General features: G+C 43.5%; 1 protein-coding gene across 2 annotated transcripts in view; it reads right to left on the reverse strand.

Annotated features, from left to right (window-relative positions):
* The window catches only part of SYN3 (synapsin III), a 184,693-nt gene that overhangs the window by 1,173 nt on the left and 162,425 nt on the right, over positions 1-21,095 (reverse strand). For both annotated transcript variants that reach the window (XM_066183998.1, XM_066183999.1), the window contains 5 exons: positions 17,379-17,453; positions 13,903-14,005; positions 7,815-7,949; positions 2,940-3,024; positions 1,142-1,439 (listed from right to left, as the gene is read on the reverse strand). In XM_066183998.1, the coding sequence (XP_066040095.1) occupies positions 1,142-1,439; positions 2,940-3,024; positions 7,815-7,949; positions 13,903-14,005; positions 17,379-17,453 (696 nt within the window). The remainder of the gene's footprint in view (positions 1-1,141; positions 1,440-2,939; positions 3,025-7,814; positions 7,950-13,902; positions 14,006-17,378; positions 17,454-21,095) is intronic.

A 21,095-nucleotide genomic window follows, 5' to 3' on the forward strand; every position in this document is an offset into this window, starting at 1 on the left:
TACCAGGAATGGTGGTCTTGGCCTTCCAGCTGTGAGAGCACCAGAGGCTGGGTAAATTGGTATCCAGATCCCCTGCAGTGTGTGTTGTCTCCTGCCCTCCCCAGCCTGTCTGCACTGACTGTCAACTCTCTAATGCAGGTCTTGGAGTTGACCACACTGCCCCTTCTGGCTGTGTATCTGCTAGTGGTCAAGTTCAGATCAGGACTGTGCTTTTGACGTAAATGTCCCAATTTTCCCTGCTACCATGCTTAGTTTCTTCTGATCAGTAATAGGTATCCAGCACAAAACCAGACTGGGAAAAGTATCTGAAATATGTATAGTGTGGTAACTGCATCCTTAGCACCAACATTTTGATCCTTAAGTACACCTCTTTTAGTTTGCCTTGATAGTGTAAACATGATCACTGAAAGCCTGTTCTAGAACATCACTTCTCTCATTCTCAGAAATTGTCTTCTCATTCCTAGCCTATGTTTTGTTCTGGCCTATTCATACTAATTTGCTTGTGTTAACTTTCTTGTCAGCATCAGACTTTTTTTTTGGTCAGTTTTCCTGCCATGGTGCCAGCTAGATATTCTCCACAAAGGGTGACAGTAAAAGCTGCTTCCAAAGATCCACAATAGTTCAGCAGTGTGCTCTGCTCCAGAAAAGGGCTTCCCCATAGAGTCACTATCTGGAATTTTATATCCATGAATAGGACCACTTTCACTTCCACCTGTCTCCCCTGCCTTTTTGCTACCAAATGCAAAAAGAACATCTATGGCTCCTGCACTTAGGAAATAGTGAAGGAATAACTCCTGTTGAGCTTTCTGGCCAATCTTGTGCTGTTTGCAGCCTGTAAGGAGTATACACCCTGCTGGGAAGGCATTGGCTGTGTTGATACGGCCACGGTGGAGCACACAATTAACAGTGAGCGCATGAACAAGAGGAAGCGTGTGAAATCTTAGTGATGTCAAATACAACCTGTTCTTCCTGACAATGGGATACACATTAACCTCGGAAGTTACTCACAGTTGTGCAGGCCTTTGTCCCTGGGAACTGCTGCCTGACAACACATGATACGCTCTCCGTGTCAGCTCAGGGTACTTTCTGGGCAGCCTTTTTCTAACATCTACAGACACTAGCAGTTTTTCAGAGCACTTACTTCAGGTGTGGGTGTGGGGTGGTTTGCTGCTTGGACACTTCTGTGGGGCTCGGCTGGCTGGGAGCCCGGCCTTGGGCAGGAGGCCTAGGCTGCTGTGGAGGGAATGCGCCTGCCTTGGAGGCCTGGACTGGAGAGGACCCAGTTGCTGATCGGACTTGCTGTGGAGATCCAGGTGACCTTTGCTGCTGAGGGGAAGTGGACTGGGGACTCTGGGGCTGCTGTCCTTGAGGAGACAGCCGCTGCTGTGGGGGTGCGTTTGTTCGTGGAGGCTGAGATCCTTGTGGCTGGCGCGGTCCACCTGAAAGGGGCATGTAGACATAAACGTGAGGAAAAGCATGTGGTGGGCAACAAGCACAGAACATCTCTATGGAAGGATGGGTTTGCTAACAGGAGACACTCTTCAGAGTAGCTTCATGGAGAAGAATATGGCAAATCTTCTTTTATAGGCCTAAAATTGGTGTCATGCCCTCTTCTCTGGAGTTGTCCAGTTCTCTATCTTCTTCAGCACTAAAAAAAAGTCCCTCCACTCTCTCCAAAGGGAGTCACTTCAACCTGCCTTGCCCTTCATGTATCTGGTGTTTCTTATGCTTGGTGGGCACTTCCTGCTCGGGGAAGGAAGAGTCTCTGGAGAGCCAGCTCTGTGGGAAATGTAAGCTGACCCTGCTGGTTTGGGCCAAGCAGTCCCTTCAAGGGCCAGCAGTTTGATGTGAGACACTCCATCCTATCACTATCTGTACCTCTGTTCCAGAACCATCACCAGGTGCCTTCAGTTGCTTTGGTAAAAGACTCTCAGAACTGAAGAGGATGTGGAAAACAATTGGACATGATGTGACAAATTGCTGAACGTGACAGATACTACTGTGAGACCCTGACAAAAGCTGCAGATAGTGTTGTGAGGTCTGGTTGGATTTTACAGGTGGTCAGGAGAGTTATGTGAGAAAAAGTTTTACAGAGAATTGAAAGGGGGTACTGGAGACAGATGGGGAGTAGTATCCTGCAAGGCCAACAGTTCATGTCAGTAATGGTATGGAATGCCGAGATTACGTAGATGTGTTTGGTATCAGAAATGCTAAGTTTTGGATGCAGCAAAACTGTGACAGAAAAGATAATTAAAGAAGGATGTTAATTTGGTAGAAGTTTGAAATGGAGGAAGGAAGGGAAGGTGCCAATAATGAGGGTCTAATCACTTATGTGAATTGTGAGTGGTTGGTGTGATCTGGCTACCCACAGGGCAGCCCTGTGCTTCACCACCTCAGTGTACATCAGGACAATAAGCCAAACCTGTTGGTCTGACCAAGCCACATAAGTCAAACCTGCCAGGAAGAGCTGGGGGTGTGCTCTTGCTGAGATGGGAACTCCTGGACAGATGAATCAAGGATCCTGGAATTGCAACAGTGATGTCTGTTCCAAGCCTGACAACACTAGCATCTTCTCATCACTTCTCAACATTTGCAGGTGCACAGCTTTGTGCAAACACAACATACTCTGTGCCCAGAATCCTGCTTCAGTGCCAGTTCAAGTGGCCTTGTTTTGCTAAGCCAAGTCCTACCAGTGGTGTCAACTGGATCTATATCAAATTTCCATCCCATTTTAGATGGAAAATGATCCCATTTTAGAGCTGCTGTGGAATATAATAGTATCTGCTTTAATAGTACACTGAATTTGCTGCCTGCTTGGCAGCAAATGGAAAATGAGTGAAAATGAACTGGAAAATGAGCGAAACCTTTATCCTGATACCTTTTATTTAGAAGGCAAACTGATAGGAGTCATCATTGTCATGGGAATCAGAGAACTGTACCTTGCGGAGGAGGCCGTGGTTGTGACAGTTGTCCAAGTGGAGGTCCAGTCTGAGATTTCATTGACACAGGCTGAACTTGTGGAGGCTAGAGGAAAAAAAGTCAATCCAGTTAATACAGAGTCCCCAAAGAGAAGCCCTGAGGTAATACAGGAACTGTAGAATCATGAAGTGTTCCTTAAATACACATTCACACACATGCAGCATCTGGCTGGTAAAATCTCATGGGACTAACATGGAGAGGTGAGTAAAAACAAGCTCAGAAGTTGTTTGCTCACAGGGAATAACAATGAAGTTACAATTTAGAATGTTTTTTAGGCAATCAGGAATTACCAAATGTATCTGGCCCGAGGGGTTCTCTTAGTCCCATCTCCCATTTTGGACAGTTGCCAGGACCAGATGTTCTGAAGGAAGAAGGGATGAACCGTGGAAATGTCTGTGGAGTAATCATCTCTGTACCCTTAGGGGTCTCCTCTTGATTGCTAATAAGTATGGGCCAGCTTCAGCCCTGAAACATGAAGCTTGTTATCTGCTCCACAAAGTCTTTGCAACAGTTCCAGATATTTTGTTTTGATATTTACATCCAGACCCTTTGAGTCTTGCTCAACTTTCAGCCTTGCCATCTTTCCCATTTCTTATCTCCATTGCTTTCTTCTGGGTTTTGAGACTAGTTCTCACAACTTACCCATGCTAGGCCATTCATTATTTTGTAAACCTTCACTGCCTTCTCTCTCATTCACCTCCTTTCTAAAGCCAAGAGACTTTAGAATCCCTCCAGTCCCTCCATGGGAATATTTCCAAGCCCCTAATTCTTTTCATCACCAACTTCTCTTTCCCAGCTTTGTAATTTCTCCTGCAGATGCCAGAGATGGCGCTGCTTACATTTTTCCAGATGAAGAAATATCTGGGTTCTCTGTATACATTACCAGTTCATTTTTCCTGCATGCTAATTTCCTGCTTTTCCCTTGTCAACACAACCATAGGCTGAGCCATGGTTTTCATTAGCCTGTATGTGACAAAGGATTTCTCAAGGGAATGGCTAGTGCCACTTGAAAGTTCTGCACATTGTTTATGCTCTCCCTCTCTCTACCCCCAGCTTAGCTTACCCTTCAGTCTTCCATATGGAGTTTCATTTCCTGTTGTGGTGACTGAACATACATAGTTCTGTCAGATGTTCTTCACTGCCATCCCTGGTTCTGACTAATGCAAATAATTTGGTGCCATCTGCTCTTTCTTCTCTCTTGCTGTTTAGTCTTTTTGACAGATATTTTAATAAACAGATTAAGCAACACAGAGCTGCTGCACAAAGAGCTGGTCCAAAGTTAACAACAGTCTGAGTAAACCTATTGCACCAAATTGTTTATGAAAACCAGGGAAGCTGGAGACAGATAGGCTGGTACATGCTGGATTATTTACATGCAGAACATCATGATAAAAGGGTCTTCAAGGCTCCTGAAAGGTCAGGAGAATGAGCTAAGTGATTCTGGAAATGGGAAGAAATGCTTCATAGATGGAAACATTGAAATTAGTTTTAACTGACTAACATTAATGTGATGAAGTTGCCAGTCCATCTTTTGCACTGTTTATCTGGGACTCGCAAACAGATGGGAAAAGAAAATCTGGGAATTTTCCATTCATGGTTTCTAGTCCTACATAGCTCGGGAACTAAACCTTGCCTTGGTGCTGATGGAAATTAACTGTTCTAATGCTGTGAGATGTCTTGATTAGACCAGGCAAAGAAAAGGAATTGGATCTCATAATCACCTCTATAGCCTCTCCCTACAGTCAACCAAGGCATCTCAGAGATAAAGACAAAACAGGGTTTCGAGGCTGAGAGATGAAGGGATGAGGGCCAGCCCAAGGTCTTCTGCCTTTGGAAGAGGAACAGAGAAGGGAAAGTCTGGTGGTGGGTCAGAGAGGCAAGGACAGAACCACAGTGTAGCCATGAGATCAGGTTTCATGCTGAAGGCGTGAAAGCAAACTTGCCATAAACATCTTAGGTCCTGTCCTGGGCTCAACCAACCCTTTTATCAACATGGCCAGGCTCAGTATCCTTGAAGTATCTCCTCCGCTAACTGTTTGCCAGAATTAAAATCTCTAACATCTATATCTGAGGTCAGCTTCTGCTACACAATGAAATTTTACCTTTTAGCCCCTCCATGTTTTTTTTAATAGCCTGTCTGTTACCTTCCATAAGGCTTTTTGACTAGCTACATCATTCTGACTGATTGCCTGTTATCTACCACTTCATGAAAGAATTCCCAAAGAAATGAAAGGAAAGGAATCAAAAGGAAATTAATGGGACATTTTTGCTTTTTCACAAGAAAATCATGTGGTAAATGCCCTTAGCTGTGGTTTCTGCTGATTTATTTATTCTTCTGTATTCTTCTTTAAATTATCATTTGAGATAATTCATAGAGTCTCTGACTTGTCTAAATTTTTCTACATTACTCTTCCAGCTTTCAAACCACATATTTTGTATTTGTTGTACACCAGTCCTCTGGAGCAGTAACTATTTCTAATGATATTGCACAGGATTTTTGGCAGCTTAGTCACTTCCCAGATTCAGTTCACTGGATGTGCCCATCTGGAGTTGGGGGCTTAATAATTTTTTAAAAATATCAGTTATCACTGATATAATAACTGTTTTTGTTCTTTTCTGTGTCATTCTGATCACAAAAATCAGGAAAAACTATAACGAGGTAAAGAAGTTCCCCACTTTCAGCAATTACATTTATTAGAGTCACAACGCAGTCCCTCTTGTCTTCTTTTCCTCCCTTAACTTTGATGATCCTTAGAGTGCACCAATTATTTGGTAGGGTTCCATTTTCTGATGAACTCAACTTGTTTCATTCTTTTCTCTATTTGCTCCTCAAAATTAATTTCTGTCCTTTCTATGTTTCCTTTTATTACTTATATGACGCCACATAAAGGTCTTCTTAAATGTCAGATTTCCAAATTTGAAAGATTTTTTTTCCCATTTGTCTTAAATGTCCTTTTTGTCATTGAACGCTGTAAGTTTATTTCTCCCATTCTTGGTTCAGGAGCAGATCAGAAATGTATATATGCATTCTGGAAAACTGTGGTCTCTCTAATAGCATCTATACAGTTTTACTACTAAGGAGTTGATTAATTTTCTTTTCTCATGCCTGTGTCATACCCTTACTTTTTGATATCACATTTGTCCCTTGGACATTAAATCTAATAGTACACACTCACTATCTGAATTTGTACCTGGATGTTTCTTATGACAAAGTCAAGGTGTTTTTACCTCCCTCCGAATTGCTGTCCCATTGTGACATTTGACTTGTTTCTTGATAGCTGAAGTCTCACATTGTTGTGACTTGCTACTTTTCCATCTCTGTCAATTCTGTGCATTCTTTGTATTCCTTCTGTGGAAGTCTTTATCTGTAGCTCTAGTTCTGTATATCACCAGCCTCATATTTAATTGTTTCTCTCTGGCCACTTCTAACTGTTATAACATTACGTTAGTAATGTAACATGTACAATTTTTATGATGTTTGTGGCACCAAGCTCTTCTTCTACAGTAAAACATTCTAGTTAACATATTTGTGGGTTTAATTTTCTTGATTATTTATACAGGTATTTCTAGGTTTTATTCCCAATGAAGACCCTTTTCTTATTTGACTCTTCTCTTTGACATCCTATCCCTTCAAGATTTTTTTTGTTCTTGTTTTTGCCTTAATTTAGGTTTGCTCTAATATAATCCAATTCTGCACCAGTATATTACAGACACGGAAAACAGATGCACCTGTCCATGTTCTCAGTTTCTGTTGGTTTGCCCTTTACACTTAGTTCATACACTCTATATCTTGGCTACTTCAAGTAATTCTTGATTCCACTTTGTAAATGCTATCTCTTCTGTACCACTTTCCCTGCCTCAAAGCATGTTCAGTGTCTATTAAATGTTTACTCCTTCACTCTAGCTAAAATTTGGAGTTGCCCTGAATACCTTTCATGGTGGGACCTGGTTTATCTGGAGTGGATTGTCATATGACAAAGGCAGAGCACCATAAAGTGCCTTCTCCCACTTTTTTTGTCTCAAGTGGAAACGAAAATTGTACAAGTGTGTTGCAATCAGTTTTGTCCCTCAACCTTTTTACTCTCTTGTCTCTTCTGTCATACAGATTTGTTGTCCTCAAACCTTCACACTTGGCTCTCTGTTAGATACTGAAAGAGGCGTAGCAAGTACACCTGGATACTCAGGTTATGTTCTGAGGTGTTTCATTTATATGGAACTGCCCTGGGAAATGGGGCAGTTAAAGTTGATGCATTTGATACTCAAAGTGGATGTACACAAGAAGAACTAAGGAGTCAGTTTAAATGCAAAAGTAACAGTTCTTACATAAGTTCAGCTTTAGTAAAGCCTCCCCCTGATGAAGGTGGCAAAGGGCATCTCTGAAGAAGAAACTGCAGTAAGGAATGGAGCAAGTCTTGCTGGAGATTGCCACTTTCTGTTCTTCAAAGAACAGAAACCTGTCCTGAAGAATGAAACATCTCCTGAGGGTGTTAGACAGAAATGGAACTGGGTATTTGAAGTACCTCTAAAAATGCCTGTCTTCAATGTGAATCAATGAATTTAGCAAGTCAGAATGTCTTCATGCTTGGACATGCTACTGGTGTGATGCCATATTTATCTGAAAGGAGAGTATAGGAGAGAGATGTTCCTTAGGGGTGCCCACTTCAAAGAGCTTGTGAGAGGCTTCTTTGGAAGAGCAGGAGTGTCTGTCAAACACATGCCCATGTGGGACTGTTCAACTCTCTGAGATGTCTGACTGCCTGACATACTCAGTGAGGAGAGAGAAAGAAAGAAATTCAGGGAAATAACTTGGTCACAAGGTCTGTATTCATTCATACCCAAGGCCTCAGTGGTGACGGTGTAGATCCAGCAGTGACGACAAGCTGAGTCATTTTGGAAACGACAAGATCAGCTATAAGTTGTCTGTCCTCTTCTATGTGCTCCCCAATCAGGGGCATTGAGCTGTCCATCACCTGCCACAGGAGGCAAAAACAACAGTTAGTAAGGTGGTTTCCTGCTGGCAGATGCCTGTTTCAGCTCACCTCTTACATTAACCTGTTTCACATCTGCACATCCTTGCCAATATCTATAGTCAGCACTCTCCTCGTGCTGAAACATGCTTGACTTTTCCAGGTGTGGGAATTCTCTTAGGGTTTTTTGGAAATGTACTTCTCCCAGCTCTCCATCTTGCTTCCCTTCACAACTTGGGAGCCAAGCCAAGGCTTATGGTGGCTGGAAGTTTTCTAAATTGACTTAATATGAATTTTCTCCTTCACATGCCTCTGATGGATAAGGTCTGTCTAGCATTGTCCCACAGTATTTAGGGGTGACATTGCAACTTAAAGGGCCACAGGAGAAGAGAAGCAACATGTACTGAAGCCTGAGGACACGAGAGCAACAGGGACTGAAGGAAACTGGGAAACATTTGGGATTAATGAACACAAAGCACTGCACCCTGAGAGGGAAAATAAACACCACAGATGTGTAATGAATAGGATGTCACCAAACCAGCACCAAGTGCAGGAAAATAAACTTGGTCTCTGCTTCTTGATAATGCTGTGATACAAGTGCTTGCCAAGCAAGTTCTACAAATCTACTGGGGAAAACTGGGAAGCAAGACTGTGGGGATGGGGGGAAGGAAAACTGTCAAAGGGTCTTTAAGGTAAGAAATGGCCTCGCAACAATAATACCGAAAGCACAGCAGACCCTCAACTGTATAGCAGCCCTGAACATGATTTTCAACAGCTCATCATAAATCAAGTGTTTTGCAAACATTAGCTAAATCCCACAGGAAGAACTGTACTCTGATGAAGTTAAGATTCAGCTGGAGTAAATATAATAGTACCAAAATATCAGGGTTGGAAGAGTTTATTTTATTTTGCTTTTATTTTTAAAGCAAACATTAAAATCCCTGGAAATGCAAAGTTGAAGGTTGAATTGCTCAAGAAAGGCACTGACTCACACTCAGATAACAATCGGAAGTGCACTCCACCCTGGCAAGGCTGCAAGAGTACACTCTTGGAGGGAAATGGAAAATTTTGCACCCTCTTTTTTTTAAGATTTAAAGTAGAGGAAATCAGTGAGGTGAGTTCATTGAGTTTGTATTCTGCTCTTTTCTTGCAGAATAATGATTTTGTTCAATCTCTACAGGCATCTTCTATGAACACTAGAAAAGCGACCTAGAAAGTTTTAACTATGGTACACATGGAAAGGGGGTTGATGTTTATACCCAAGGCCTACTTGGCCCCAGGGGGTAAAAGGAGAAGGTTAGAAAATTATATGTCAGTGTTTGGCAAAATACACAGTGTTTTTTCCCTCCACCATCCACTTAGCTGTTCTTCCTTTGAGAAATGAGGTGAGGAATGGGATGCTTCCTAACAGTGTCAGGGAATGGCCAATTCCCACCTGGGTCTCAGTAGCCAGGGACCCCTGGGGGCCCTCCAGCAGGTCCCTGCGCAGGTTTCCCTCCTCTCCACTCCCACCTTAAAGGGAAATGTGGCAATTACAGTTCCCGAGAGAGAAGCGGTCTCCCGTGTTCCCGCACGGCGCGGTGCGAGGGGCCTGTGTGACCACTAGATGATGCCGTGTGACCACCAGATGATGTCCTCACCCCAACGAGAGGCAGGCGAGCGGCGCTCCCGGCTCTCGCCCCCCTGGGAGTCACCGAGACACGGCTCTGCTCAAAACACCCCGAACTCCGCTTTCCATAGACTCGTAGAATGGTTTGCGCTGGAAGGAAGCTTTAAAGGCCTTCCAGTCCAATACCCCTGCTATGAGCAGAGACATCTACAACCAGATCAGGTTCCTCTCGAGCCTCATCCAACCTGGCCTTGAACGTCTCCACAGATGGGGCATTCACCACACCTGCACTGTAAAAAAATTTCTTCCTTATATATAATTTGAATGTCCTCTTTATTGAAATCATTATCATTTTTCCTGTTGCAACAGGCCTTGCTAAAAGGTTTGTCACTTTCTTATGGGCCCCCTTTACATACTGGAAGGTGCTATATGATTTGCTCAGGTCCTTCTCCACTTCAGGGTGAACAGCCATAGCTCTTTTTGGAGCTGTCTTCATAGAAGAGGTGCTCCAGCACTTTAATCGTCTTCATGACCCTCCTCTGAATCTGCTTCAAGAAGTCCATTTTTTTCCTGTGCTGAGAACCCCAGAGCTGATTTCCCCATCTCAAGGACTGCTTTCTCCTATTTTTGTGGTTGCAGTGGCTGAAGAGGAAGATGGTGCTTTATAAAACAAAGGCACCAGGGGGAGTGAACCCTGAAGCAGTGGACCTCCTGGAGCAGGTTTTACCGGATCCAGTGAACGTGCACCAGGGATGAGGCTGTCTGCTGTCCTGATGTGTAGTATCTGTCAGGGGAATGTGAGATGTGGGAGACAGCAAATACAGGACTGAACAATCACATGCACAAGGGAAGGCCTTTGAAAATGGCAGTCATTTCTGTGGGTGAAACGACACAGCTGGTTGCCACTGAACTGAAAAGAATCTTGAGATGTCACCTCGCCTGTCCTCCGGGAAGGGTGAATTGGTCTGGAACTGGGTAGATATAAATGCTAATACTGAATAAATCAACTGGCTGAGAGGAATATGTGAATTACAGACAGATTGCACTCATCCCTTCCCTGGCGATCACAGAACAGCTGGGCAAGGCAAGAAGATGTCAGCACATATGGACCCAGCCTTTGTAGCTGCCCAAGGTCAGTGGCTGCTCCTGGTGCAGCTGCCTATGCCTGACAAGGTGTATGAGGGGTGAAGAAAAAGTGCCCAGGGAAAGAGACTCAGGAAAAGACCATCCTGGTTCTCCCTCCATGCCTTTCTGATGCTGAAGCATGGGCTTGTTTTTTTCACACTCTGATGTGTGAGAGTGGAGTGTTAGGAGGGAGAGAGGGAGAGAGGGAGGGAGGGAGGGAGGGAGGGAGGGAGGGAGGGAGGGAGGGAGGGAGGGAGGGAGGGAGGGAGGAAGGAAGGAAGGAAGGAAGGAAGGAAGGAAGGAAGGAAGGAAGGAAGGAAGGAAGGAAGGAAGGAAGGAAGGAAGGAAGGAAGGAAGGAAGGAAGGAAGGAAGGAAGGAAGGAAGGAAGGAAGGAAGGAAGGAAGGAAGGAAGGAAGGAAGGAAGGAAGGAAGGAAGGAAGGAAGGAAACTGATGATTAGACATATCAAAACAAATGATAGGCACTGCTGAAGGGGTGAGCAGAGCTCCTTGCAGGGCAGCAAGGAGCATGTCTAGTAACATAGCTTAGCTGTATGGCAGTCAGGGCTTATCTTACTCTTCCAGGAGGAAGAATAAATCATATGGACCATTTTTCTTGCCCTCTGCTTGCTTCATATTTTTCATCTTAGCAGAGATGTGGAAATGGGCTAGATTACAAAAAAACCCCAACCAACCAACCAACCTGGCTAACTAACAAAAGCAAGGAGAGGGGAGATTATTAAACCATCTAAGTTGCTGAGCTCTTTTGAGAATCTGGCTGCTGACCCCAGTAGAGAATTTGCATTATTTTGAGGAATTCCGATTGAGTGCTGACTACTTATGTTGAATACTCTCTCAAAGTGATAAAGTTCTTTAAAGTACAGAAAAAAAAAAGATTTACCAGCATTTACTGTTAAGTTCACAATCTGTTTCAATATGACCTATAAAAATGGTACATAACCGTTCTAATTCTTTGAAGGCAGAAATGTAACAGATTCTATCTACTGTTTGTCATGGGAAAAGAAAAGAGGGTGAAGTTCAAGTAAGAGCAAATACCATGAGTGCAAGATTACTCTTGTGTTGTTGATAACTCATCTTTCTTAATCTGATTTTGTTTGCAACAAAGCACTGTGATAAATCGCAGTTCATAGAGCTGCCCATCACTACCTCTGTGAATCTTTCCTGAAGAACTACTTTGCACTGTGAAAATTAATTACTCCTTGCAATTGCACTGTGCAAATTCCACGTTTGCCCAGCCGGTTTAGGCGTGCCTTCTTGTAAAATGTCACAGCACACTGTTCCTCCTTACCAAGAAAATACAACTGTCACTCTGTCAAATAACTTTTTTCGCTGACTCTCAAAAGAAAAAAGCAAAACAACACATCAGTTTCAGACCAAGAAAAGTACCCCAGGAAGGTGGCTGGAGGCAATTAATTACTTGCCAACATCTCCCTCAGATCTGCATAAAAAGGTGCCTGTTTGGCTTTGTTTGCTCCTTATATTGTACTACTCTACTTCTTTCCCAACAACGTCCATCAGCCTGGCATCTGAATGCCTGCTAGATGTTGGTATATCAGGCCTACTCAATCAGATTCTCCACTGGGATAGTTCAGCATGACCCATCTGAAACTATATTGTGTTTCTTCTGATTTGTGTCATATTAGATGCATTGCTGCTTACCTTGGTCACAGAGAGAAGAGCATGAGCATGCATTTCTCTTTGTGCAAGCTGATGACGGCTGTTAGGGTACAGATGTGTTTTTCACCAGTCAGTCACACGCAGTGGCAGATGTGAAAACCCAGAGACATATCCAGACAGAGGCATATAATTTTTAAGCCCAGAACTAGCCATGTGTGCACGTACATAGGCTTATGTGCAAGAATATATGCAGGGATATAAAAACCACATATCACATCTAACCATGTGTGGATCCAATCCAAATGTCCTTACACTTGTCTCTAGCAAGGCTGCTTTCTTGCTCTTTCTTTTCCGGCTGCAGGGGCATAGAGATTTAAAAGTGCACAGCAGGGAAACAGTCTGCTCTAGGGGATGCTCCTCTAGGTGCTGATGAATTGCATACGGGTGCAGACCAATTAGCCCTGGCCCCATCAATTCAGGAAAAGACAGAGGCTTGCCAGCGTTTGGTTGCTGGCAGCACGCTTCTATCACATGGCCTTTGACAGGTCACTGCTCCCCTCCCTGGGGAGAGCAGATATATAATGCAGGAATGCGCAGTCACTGGAGGGCTCATGTGGTTCTCATCAGCATCCCAACCCTCAGTGGGTGGGACTGCTCTCCCACACATAGCTTTCCAGCGTGTCAGCACCCCTGCATGAACCCAATAGGCTGGCTCTGCTCTTCTTCCTCAGCTAGCCTCTGTTGGTGGAGTTTACAGCAGGTCAGATGTTGTGTCTCCTCAAGTCACACGCTGATAGAGGCACTTGCTTACTAGCTGGATTGTCTCTCCTCCAGGGCATCTTTTCAGTTTCCACTTTGATTTTCTGGTCAGCTTTTCCTTCTCTGCCCTGTTAGGATGATCTAAGTGTGCTATTTACCCCCCTTCCATATCTGTCTCGTGGCCTGGGAAGGAGCACATTGAACTCTCAGAGCCACAGTCTGTCCAGCTCTGAATACAAAATGTTGTAGCACACATTACCCATAGTAACTTTGTGGTGCTTTGCCTTGATGGCCTTTTACTGTAGTGAACACTGTCTGGGCAAAAGATTTTAGAAAATACACCTTTTTTTTTTGTTCAATTGAGTTGCTTTTGTTGCTTGTGAACCTTTTGCTACATTCTCACAATTTATTTTCTTCTTTGAAATTAGGTGCAGCTAGGATTTTTGTTTGGAAGTCCCCTGTAGAGTGATTGAAGAAAGACAGGTTCATTCAGAGAGAAACTGAGATTTTTTAATGAACTGAATCATCTGCTGTAAAGTTGAGGTGGCCAAGCACTCTGTGGCTCTCCATTTCCTTTCACAGTCCACACTGAGAAAGGAAGACACTTCAACCCTGACACTTTGCTGTGTATCTGCTAGTTTGGCTGGGGCTCTGAATCAGTTCCTAACATATCAGTGGGCCATGGCCTGAGGGTGCAGGTGGGCACGGAGGAGCAGAGGAGCATGCAGGGGTAAGCGAGCACGTTGGCGCATATGTACTCTGAGGGAGAATGCTTGCAGATACACTTCCCAAAGGAGACTCACATTCAGGTAGCCCATGCTCTCACCTCAATGATATAGTCTTTTCCATCTTTGCTGTGGACAGCTTTGACAGCGCAGATATCAAGACCTCCAAACATTTCTGCACAGGCATCTGCCCAGAGTCTGTACCTGCAGAAACCACAAGAGCATGGCCTAGGATTAGCTGTTCTGGGGTAGTCCACCAAAACCAGCCACCCACCCTGCTGCCCATAGGAACACAAAGCCATTTGGGAGCCTTTATTACAAGGTGTACTTCATGTGCTTTGCTGGGTCCTTAACTTCCTCTCTTGCGCAAGAGATGGAGTTAAAAAAAAAAAAAGAATCTTGCCTAAAGTTTCCCTTCATTTCAGATTGATTCAATCTTTCCATCAAAGCCACCTTAAAATGTTTCTTTCCCTCCTTGGTATTTACATCAGATCTCCAGTTGGTTGTCATTCAGCCAAGCTATAAATATTTAGCTCATTTAATCTCCCAGTAGTGTTGGCCCCTCAGCGTTTGTATTGGCTTTGCCTGAAAGCCCTCCATTATGCAGGCAGCTTTCTCCTGATAAGATGTCCTGGACATTAGGACTGGAATAGGATCAGAAAGTGAGTGTTGAATTTAGCAAGGAGTAGCCATCCCCTCTCCGATCTGTAATGCAGTGGCTCCTAAATTTTACAATTTACTTTCATTTTTATCCTTTTACAGTCTCCTGCCTTCTTCTGTCCCTTGGGTGTTCTTCCTAGTCAAGCAATCTCATCACATGGACCAGGCACTATTTGTTGGAGGGAGACCTTCAGGCTGCAGACCCTATCCATCCCAGGATGGGAATGTGAGCTGGTGGCCCCTTAGCTGTCCTGGAGTCAGAGGAGGAGAGAGAATGACAAGAGGCATATTATGGGGGGACCACATCCCCCTGCTGTGTAAATGAGGCAGGAATGAAGCAGCCTGGTTTTATTTCCTGTGCAGCTGTGCCGTGGTCCCAGCCATTTAAATAAAAATAATAATCTCAGAACAGCAGATCTGTAAGCAGGACTATGACAAGATGCAGAGAGGGGAGGGAAGGCCACAGTCTCATGAAAACACTGACATTTTGCAGACACTACAGGGACTGGGGAAAGAGCTGTTCTGGCTAAAGAGCAAATTTACGTTCTTGAAGCCAGCCAGAGTCCCCATAGCTTGACAATACAATGATCAACTTGTGTGAACACAATGTCTCTGGGAAGAAGTTAAATTATGACTTATATGACTACCAGTGCTCTTTTATCCCTAATGAGGAGACCAAGTGTGTTCACCGTGGACCCCCAAGAAATACAGTGCATGAGGAGGAGTCAGCAGCATAAGGAGGAGGAGAATTATGGACTGCATGAGTCAGGCAGGAGGCACAGAGAGCACCCCTCATGCACTGCTGTGGCCCAGCATCCAGGGGCACCATTTTGGGAACCACCTCTGTTCCTGAGGAACATCTCTAGGTGTCTGGGCTCAGCATCCAGGCTCAGGGAATTGTTGTTCATGCCAGAGACTCTGATGGCTACACATCTGCAATATTTGTTGGCCATAGGTGAGCACTGGGAGCATCAGGGCCACTGGGTGTAATAGGAGTATTATGGGGAAGAAAAGCATGTTTATGCACATGCACCAGGTGTTGCATTTTCACCGGATTTACTGTAATTTCTGCATTACCTGAACATGTCAATCCTTTGTACTTACTATTCAGTACAGTAGGTACTTCAGGTTGCTCCTAAACATCAGAGCATTTGAGCAGATTCCCGCCTTGTTTAATGCACTGACAACTCACAGATTTCAACAGGGTTTGTTGCATTTATGACTGAATAAGGCTGAAGTGGTTAATTGTGGTACAATTAACAAAACAAACCTTCAGAATGCAGTGTTGCAGGCTGTCAGGAATCTGGGTTTTAGTCCTACAATGCTGCAATAAAGTAATGTCTATCCTTCATGTGTCTAGCTTCAGCTATGTTATAAACAGCCAGGATGCATCATCATGTCCACTTCCCACTGTACTATTAGGGTCTTGCAGAGTCACCTTCACATCTGATTTGGGGCTTGGCTTCCCTCTTTTGCAGAGCTAAAGGTGAAGAAGAGACCTTAGATAATTGCCTGCACAACTCTTGTGTTCCCAAGAGGAGACGCTTCTTTAATCTAGTCTGAAAGAGGACAGAGATTTGCCATCCTTTTCAGAGAATTGATTTCTGTGCTATGCTATCCTTATTTTAAGAAAATTTGGAAATGTTCAAAGGAACCTTTTAAGCTATAATTTATTTCTTACAGTATTATACTTGTAATGTAAGTAGTGAGAAATGCCTATTAACAGGCTTTCATATATTTAAAGATCCTATGCTCTTTTGTTTTTTTTCATCTTTAGGATGGAGTGGTGTTCAGCTTGTGGGCAACTTCTTCCATGTCTGTAACAGTTAATGAAGGAGAGTGAACCTCTGCACTGCAGGCAAGGATTTATTGTGCTTTAGTCTACACCTCTACTGGAAAAATATCAGTGGTCAGCTAACTGAAAAAGTGGAAAACTACATAGAACTGCATAGAATTCTCGCATGTTTTTCTCAACAGCTCATTAGGTTTTCTCTGAACATTCCTTTTATTGTCCTTTGGACTTTCCCCTTGCTATTTCTCTTCAATAGCTCCTTGCTATTTCTCTTCAACTGTGATGTCCAAAACTGGACGGAGTCAGAATCAATCATGAACCTGACAAACAGGAGGTATAACCTGAAAAAAATCTTAAATTCACTAAGGATGAATGCCTACATGTGATCTACGGATTCTATAAATCTATGAATAAGCTACTTAGATGCGATGGAGAAAAGTGACGAGAACAAGTGTTAGTTCTGCAGGATAGCAGTTACAGCAAAGCATGTTACCATGAGTCCACAGTGTCAGGCAGTTGCAGTATTAGCAAATATCACAGTGATTTGAATACATGGAAGTAGCATCTGCAAATTTTAGTCTGTAGGATGCATCAGGGAATGCTTCCTGCTCTGTTCAACAGTGAGAAGACCTTAGCTTACGGTGACCACTTTTGTGAGCCTAAAGGAAAAAAGTTCTTTCAGCACTTCAGATGACGGTTTTTTCCCCTCTGTTAGGCAGAAGAAAAACTCTTTTCTGTGTCTGCCTCTCATTAGTAATGTTCTTAGAATAACCTCATGTTACTTTGTGTTTTGTGCTTTGACCTTTCTGATTTTATCCCTAGATGTTTGTACTGGTGTGCTTGACCTAGCATGCTGGTCTTGTTTCCTGTGGTTACATTCACTAAAGGTCTAATGATTTAGCAATGTTGGTTTCTAGCTGTACTTTCAGTCTGTTCTTCAAAATAAGACAGTTTGCCTTTGTGTCCCTAGTATTTTTTTAAGAGAACACTCAGTCTTTTAAAGTCTTTATCCAGCCTCCCAGGAGACCTCACTTACCAGTTCTCTCACTTAACCAAAGTCGGAAATACAATTCCTCCTTTCTAACCCAAGAATAGCTAATACTGTCTTGAAACACTCTTCCTTACCTCTCTGTCATTGCAATCTGTTCTAGCATTGCAGAACCTGTGTTTGCCTTCCAGTTTCCAGAGATGGAAGTCCTCCTAGGAAAACAAACCAAAAACATAACCTGAACATGAAAAAAAACTCCTGACCCATCCTCCCTCATACTGTAGTCCTCATTCTTGGCTCTGTGCTTGTACAGGAGGGGATGAGGTGAGGTTCTTCCTCCCAGAAGCCTTTCGAAATCCTTCCTGAACAACACTCCAAACAGGATATGTTGTTCAAACTCATGAAAAACTGACTGAGGATTTTAGGCAGAGAAACCTCCAAGGAATCTTGAGCACACATCAGGCTCTGTGAGTATTTTCTTTCTTTATACATCAGACCTAGGGGAGCTGAAATGTGTGTAAAAGATCTCTAGGATAATCAGCCTTGTGTTCTGCAATGAGTAGCATCCTCCATCCATGGAACAGAACCTCTCCAGGCAAATATTTGCTGAGCAGCTCCACAAAATATCAGTTCTGATATTCCAGGTTTACCTAAATTTGATTTCAATTGTACTTCTGTGTCCACTTCAATTTGATTTCAGTGGTACTGATGTCATAGAATATATTATCATACTGTCTTTTCACTGACTTTTCATTGACCTGTTGGTGGCTCACTGTGTTCAGACTTGGAGAATTTCTTATTTCAAAGTCTTTGGGGTCTCAAAGTCATTAGCTGCAACTGACAGTTAATTTCCAAAAAATGGTACTGTTGCTAGAAAATTCTAGGTTTCACCATCATCATCAGGGTGAAAACTTTCCTTTTCTTGACCTTAGGCAGAAGGCAGACATCAGACAGCTTGCTCTGACAACACTCCAGATAACCCTCCCATACTGTACAAGCCAGGACAAGTCAACAAGTTGACAGAATACATGCAGGAAGCCCCTCCATGCTGAAGAAGATTTAGGTAGAGATTTATGAGAGGAGTATGAGGTGTGATCCAACACTTCAACATGAGGTTGTGGGAGTCCTTGCTGCCAGTTCTCTCAAATATTCAGCAACATATGCAAAAGATGCTGAATTTGCAAAACTACATTCAACAGTGGTAATACTGATGTCCTGCTAGACTATAAACTTGGACTGTTATAGCTGACTACCTAAGGCTCCCCTTTACTCTTGCGAGAGACACCCTGGAGTGCTTTTTCCAATTCTCCTCTAAACTGGTATATTTAGTTGCTGTGAAATTTAAATTGTCTTTAAACTATGTTTAAAGGAGTGGAGGGGGTGGGGAGGGCAGGGAAAGGAACATGATTACTGTGTCAAATAACTGTGTTTTCATATAGTTGATTTTGGGCCTGTTGCCTTCACCCAGCATCCATTTTTCTGGCCTACTTCCTAAGCAAAAGAATGGATTCCTCCTCAGGCTTCAACTGTCATGAGCCCTTTGACTGCCTGTAAGGTCAGTGTTCAGTCCTCAGCCTTTCTTTCTCTTTTGATATGGGATTCATAGGATTGTATTTTTCAGTTCTGCAATGGGAAGAACCACTCTTTGCTAACATGTATTTTTAACAGAAAATTGCCCTCCAGTGGCAGAGGACATCCAAAATCCCATTACTACTACTGGGAACTCCTGGAGTCTCACTAGTGACAAGATGAATTGACGTTGGTGTTTAGAAAATGTACCTGGCATACCAAATGTAAGCAGCTGTGTTGTCCCTAAGAAAATGAAACCACAGCTTGACAGTTTTACAAGGAAATTTGACATGGGAAAACTCCGAAAATAAGAACTCTGCTCAAGCCATTGGGCTGATTTGTTGGACTTGTTTATGCTTATCTATCTTGAGCCAATTTTGGGCATAAGATTAAAAACGTATCTCTCTGCTGTATTCCTAACTTTCCTGTTAGGGAACCTTGCTGTTTTGAAACTGAAGAGTTTTATTTGAAGCCAACTGGATCAGACACCAAACCCTACACCACAGCCTCTGTCAAGATCACTTCCTTCCAAGCAATGTCTGAGTGGTTCAGGTGTCAGCTGTGCCCCCAAACTTACAGAATCACAGAATCACTGCATATTCTCAGTCAGAAGGGACTCAAAAGGATCATCAAACCCAACTCGTGGCCCTCTACAGCACTATCCCCAACAGTCACACCATGTGCCTTAGAGCATTGTCCAAATGCTTACTGAACTCTGTCAGGCTTAGCGCTGTGACCACTTCCCTGGGGAGCTGTTCCAGGGACCAGCCACTCTCTGCTGAAGAACCTTTTCCTGATATGCAACCTAAACCTCCCCTGACACAACTTTAGTCCAGTCCCTTGGGTCTTGTCACTGGTCAAAAGAGAGAAGAGATGAATGCCTGCCCCTCCCCTTCCCCTTCTGAGGAAGTTGTAGACTGTGACAAGGTCTCCTCTCAGTCTCTTGTTCTCCAAGCTAAATAGACCAAGTGACCCCAACTCCTTCTCATACAGCTTCTTTTCAATTGTCTTTTTGGTATTGTATGAAGTGAAAAAGGAGGCTGAAGACAAAATATTTTCCTAAGGATGTCCTGGCTCAAACCCCATTTCTTTTAGCGACTGAAAGTTGAAGTGCTTCCAATCATCCTAAACATCAGGGGGCCCCACAGTGTAAAGTCAGTATCTTAAAGAGAAGGACCCCAGACTTTCAGAGGTCAGTTGCTCAAACAGATTTGTGACCACAACACCTTCAGCATTGTTTAGGAGAAGTGGATAAATGAGCAGATCAAGAGCTGTTGGTGTCCTATCTCAGTCTATAAGTAGCTCTAGTTTAGACACAGTTGATGTGGTATCCCCTACAGAGCACATTGAACTGCATTGGAGGTGACAAGGTCAGAAATCCACTCAGGAAACTACAAAGGAAGGGTATTATCCTCTTACTAAGAGCTGGTGGCAAGAATATCCCATGCCTGAAAGTCAGTAGCTGCTGGATTAATTCAAAGTGAACAATATTTTGTGAGTCTTAACTGGAAGTGATTCCCCTGTTTGCTTCCAGTTGGGGTGAGTGTGGAAGCAAAACTTCTGCCCCAATTTCCCCTGTAAAATGAGCTGTTTTCATGTTTTCTCTTCACCAGTATTACAACGGCAGTCAAACACACTTGGTGGAATTTTAGGTATGTATTCATATGTTGCTTATCTGCTGTTTTCAGACTGGCTCAAGGCATGGGCTAAGTAGGAGTTTGTTAGCAGTGTAAATCTGGAGTCACTGCACTGAAGCCAATGGGAAACTGAACTGAAGCCTTGGGTCATGGGCTGGAAGGAAGTGCATTGAACATCTGGGGCAGGGAGGAATGCATGACTCACCCTGCAGCATCCTCCCTCTGGCAGATGCTTCGTGCAAAGTAAACATATTCTGGAGAATTTCAGTACAGTCTTTTCTCAAAAGAAAAGGGACTTTTAAAGTCTATATGTGTGGGTGAAGGTATAAAATTGCTGGATAGATTCCACGGTTCACAGATCAAAGCAAGTCACTTAGTATGACGCTACTGCAGATGCTGGAATTGCCTTTAAGGCTGAGATTTGCTAGCATGACTAATGGTTTTGAGTTTCCTATTTGAGACACCAGTGAGAACTCTGATATTTTGGGTGCTTTTACCTCTGTCCTTAGACGTAGAAGGGACTTTTATACCATAGAAATAACCTATTTTGTCTAATGCCGCGGCGGAAGGAACAGTCCCTGGTGTGACTGACTATACCACTCTCCCAAGCTCACATCCATAAATGGCTCTCTCAATCTTAGTCAACCT

Source organism: Chamaea fasciata, unplaced genomic scaffold (assembly GCF_029207755.1).
Source record: "Chamaea fasciata isolate MVZ Bird 193981 ecotype frontalis unplaced genomic scaffold, bChaFas1.0.hap1 SCAF_5, whole genome shotgun sequence".
Classification (NCBI taxonomy): Eukaryota; Metazoa; Chordata; class Aves; order Passeriformes; family Sylviidae; genus Chamaea; species Chamaea fasciata.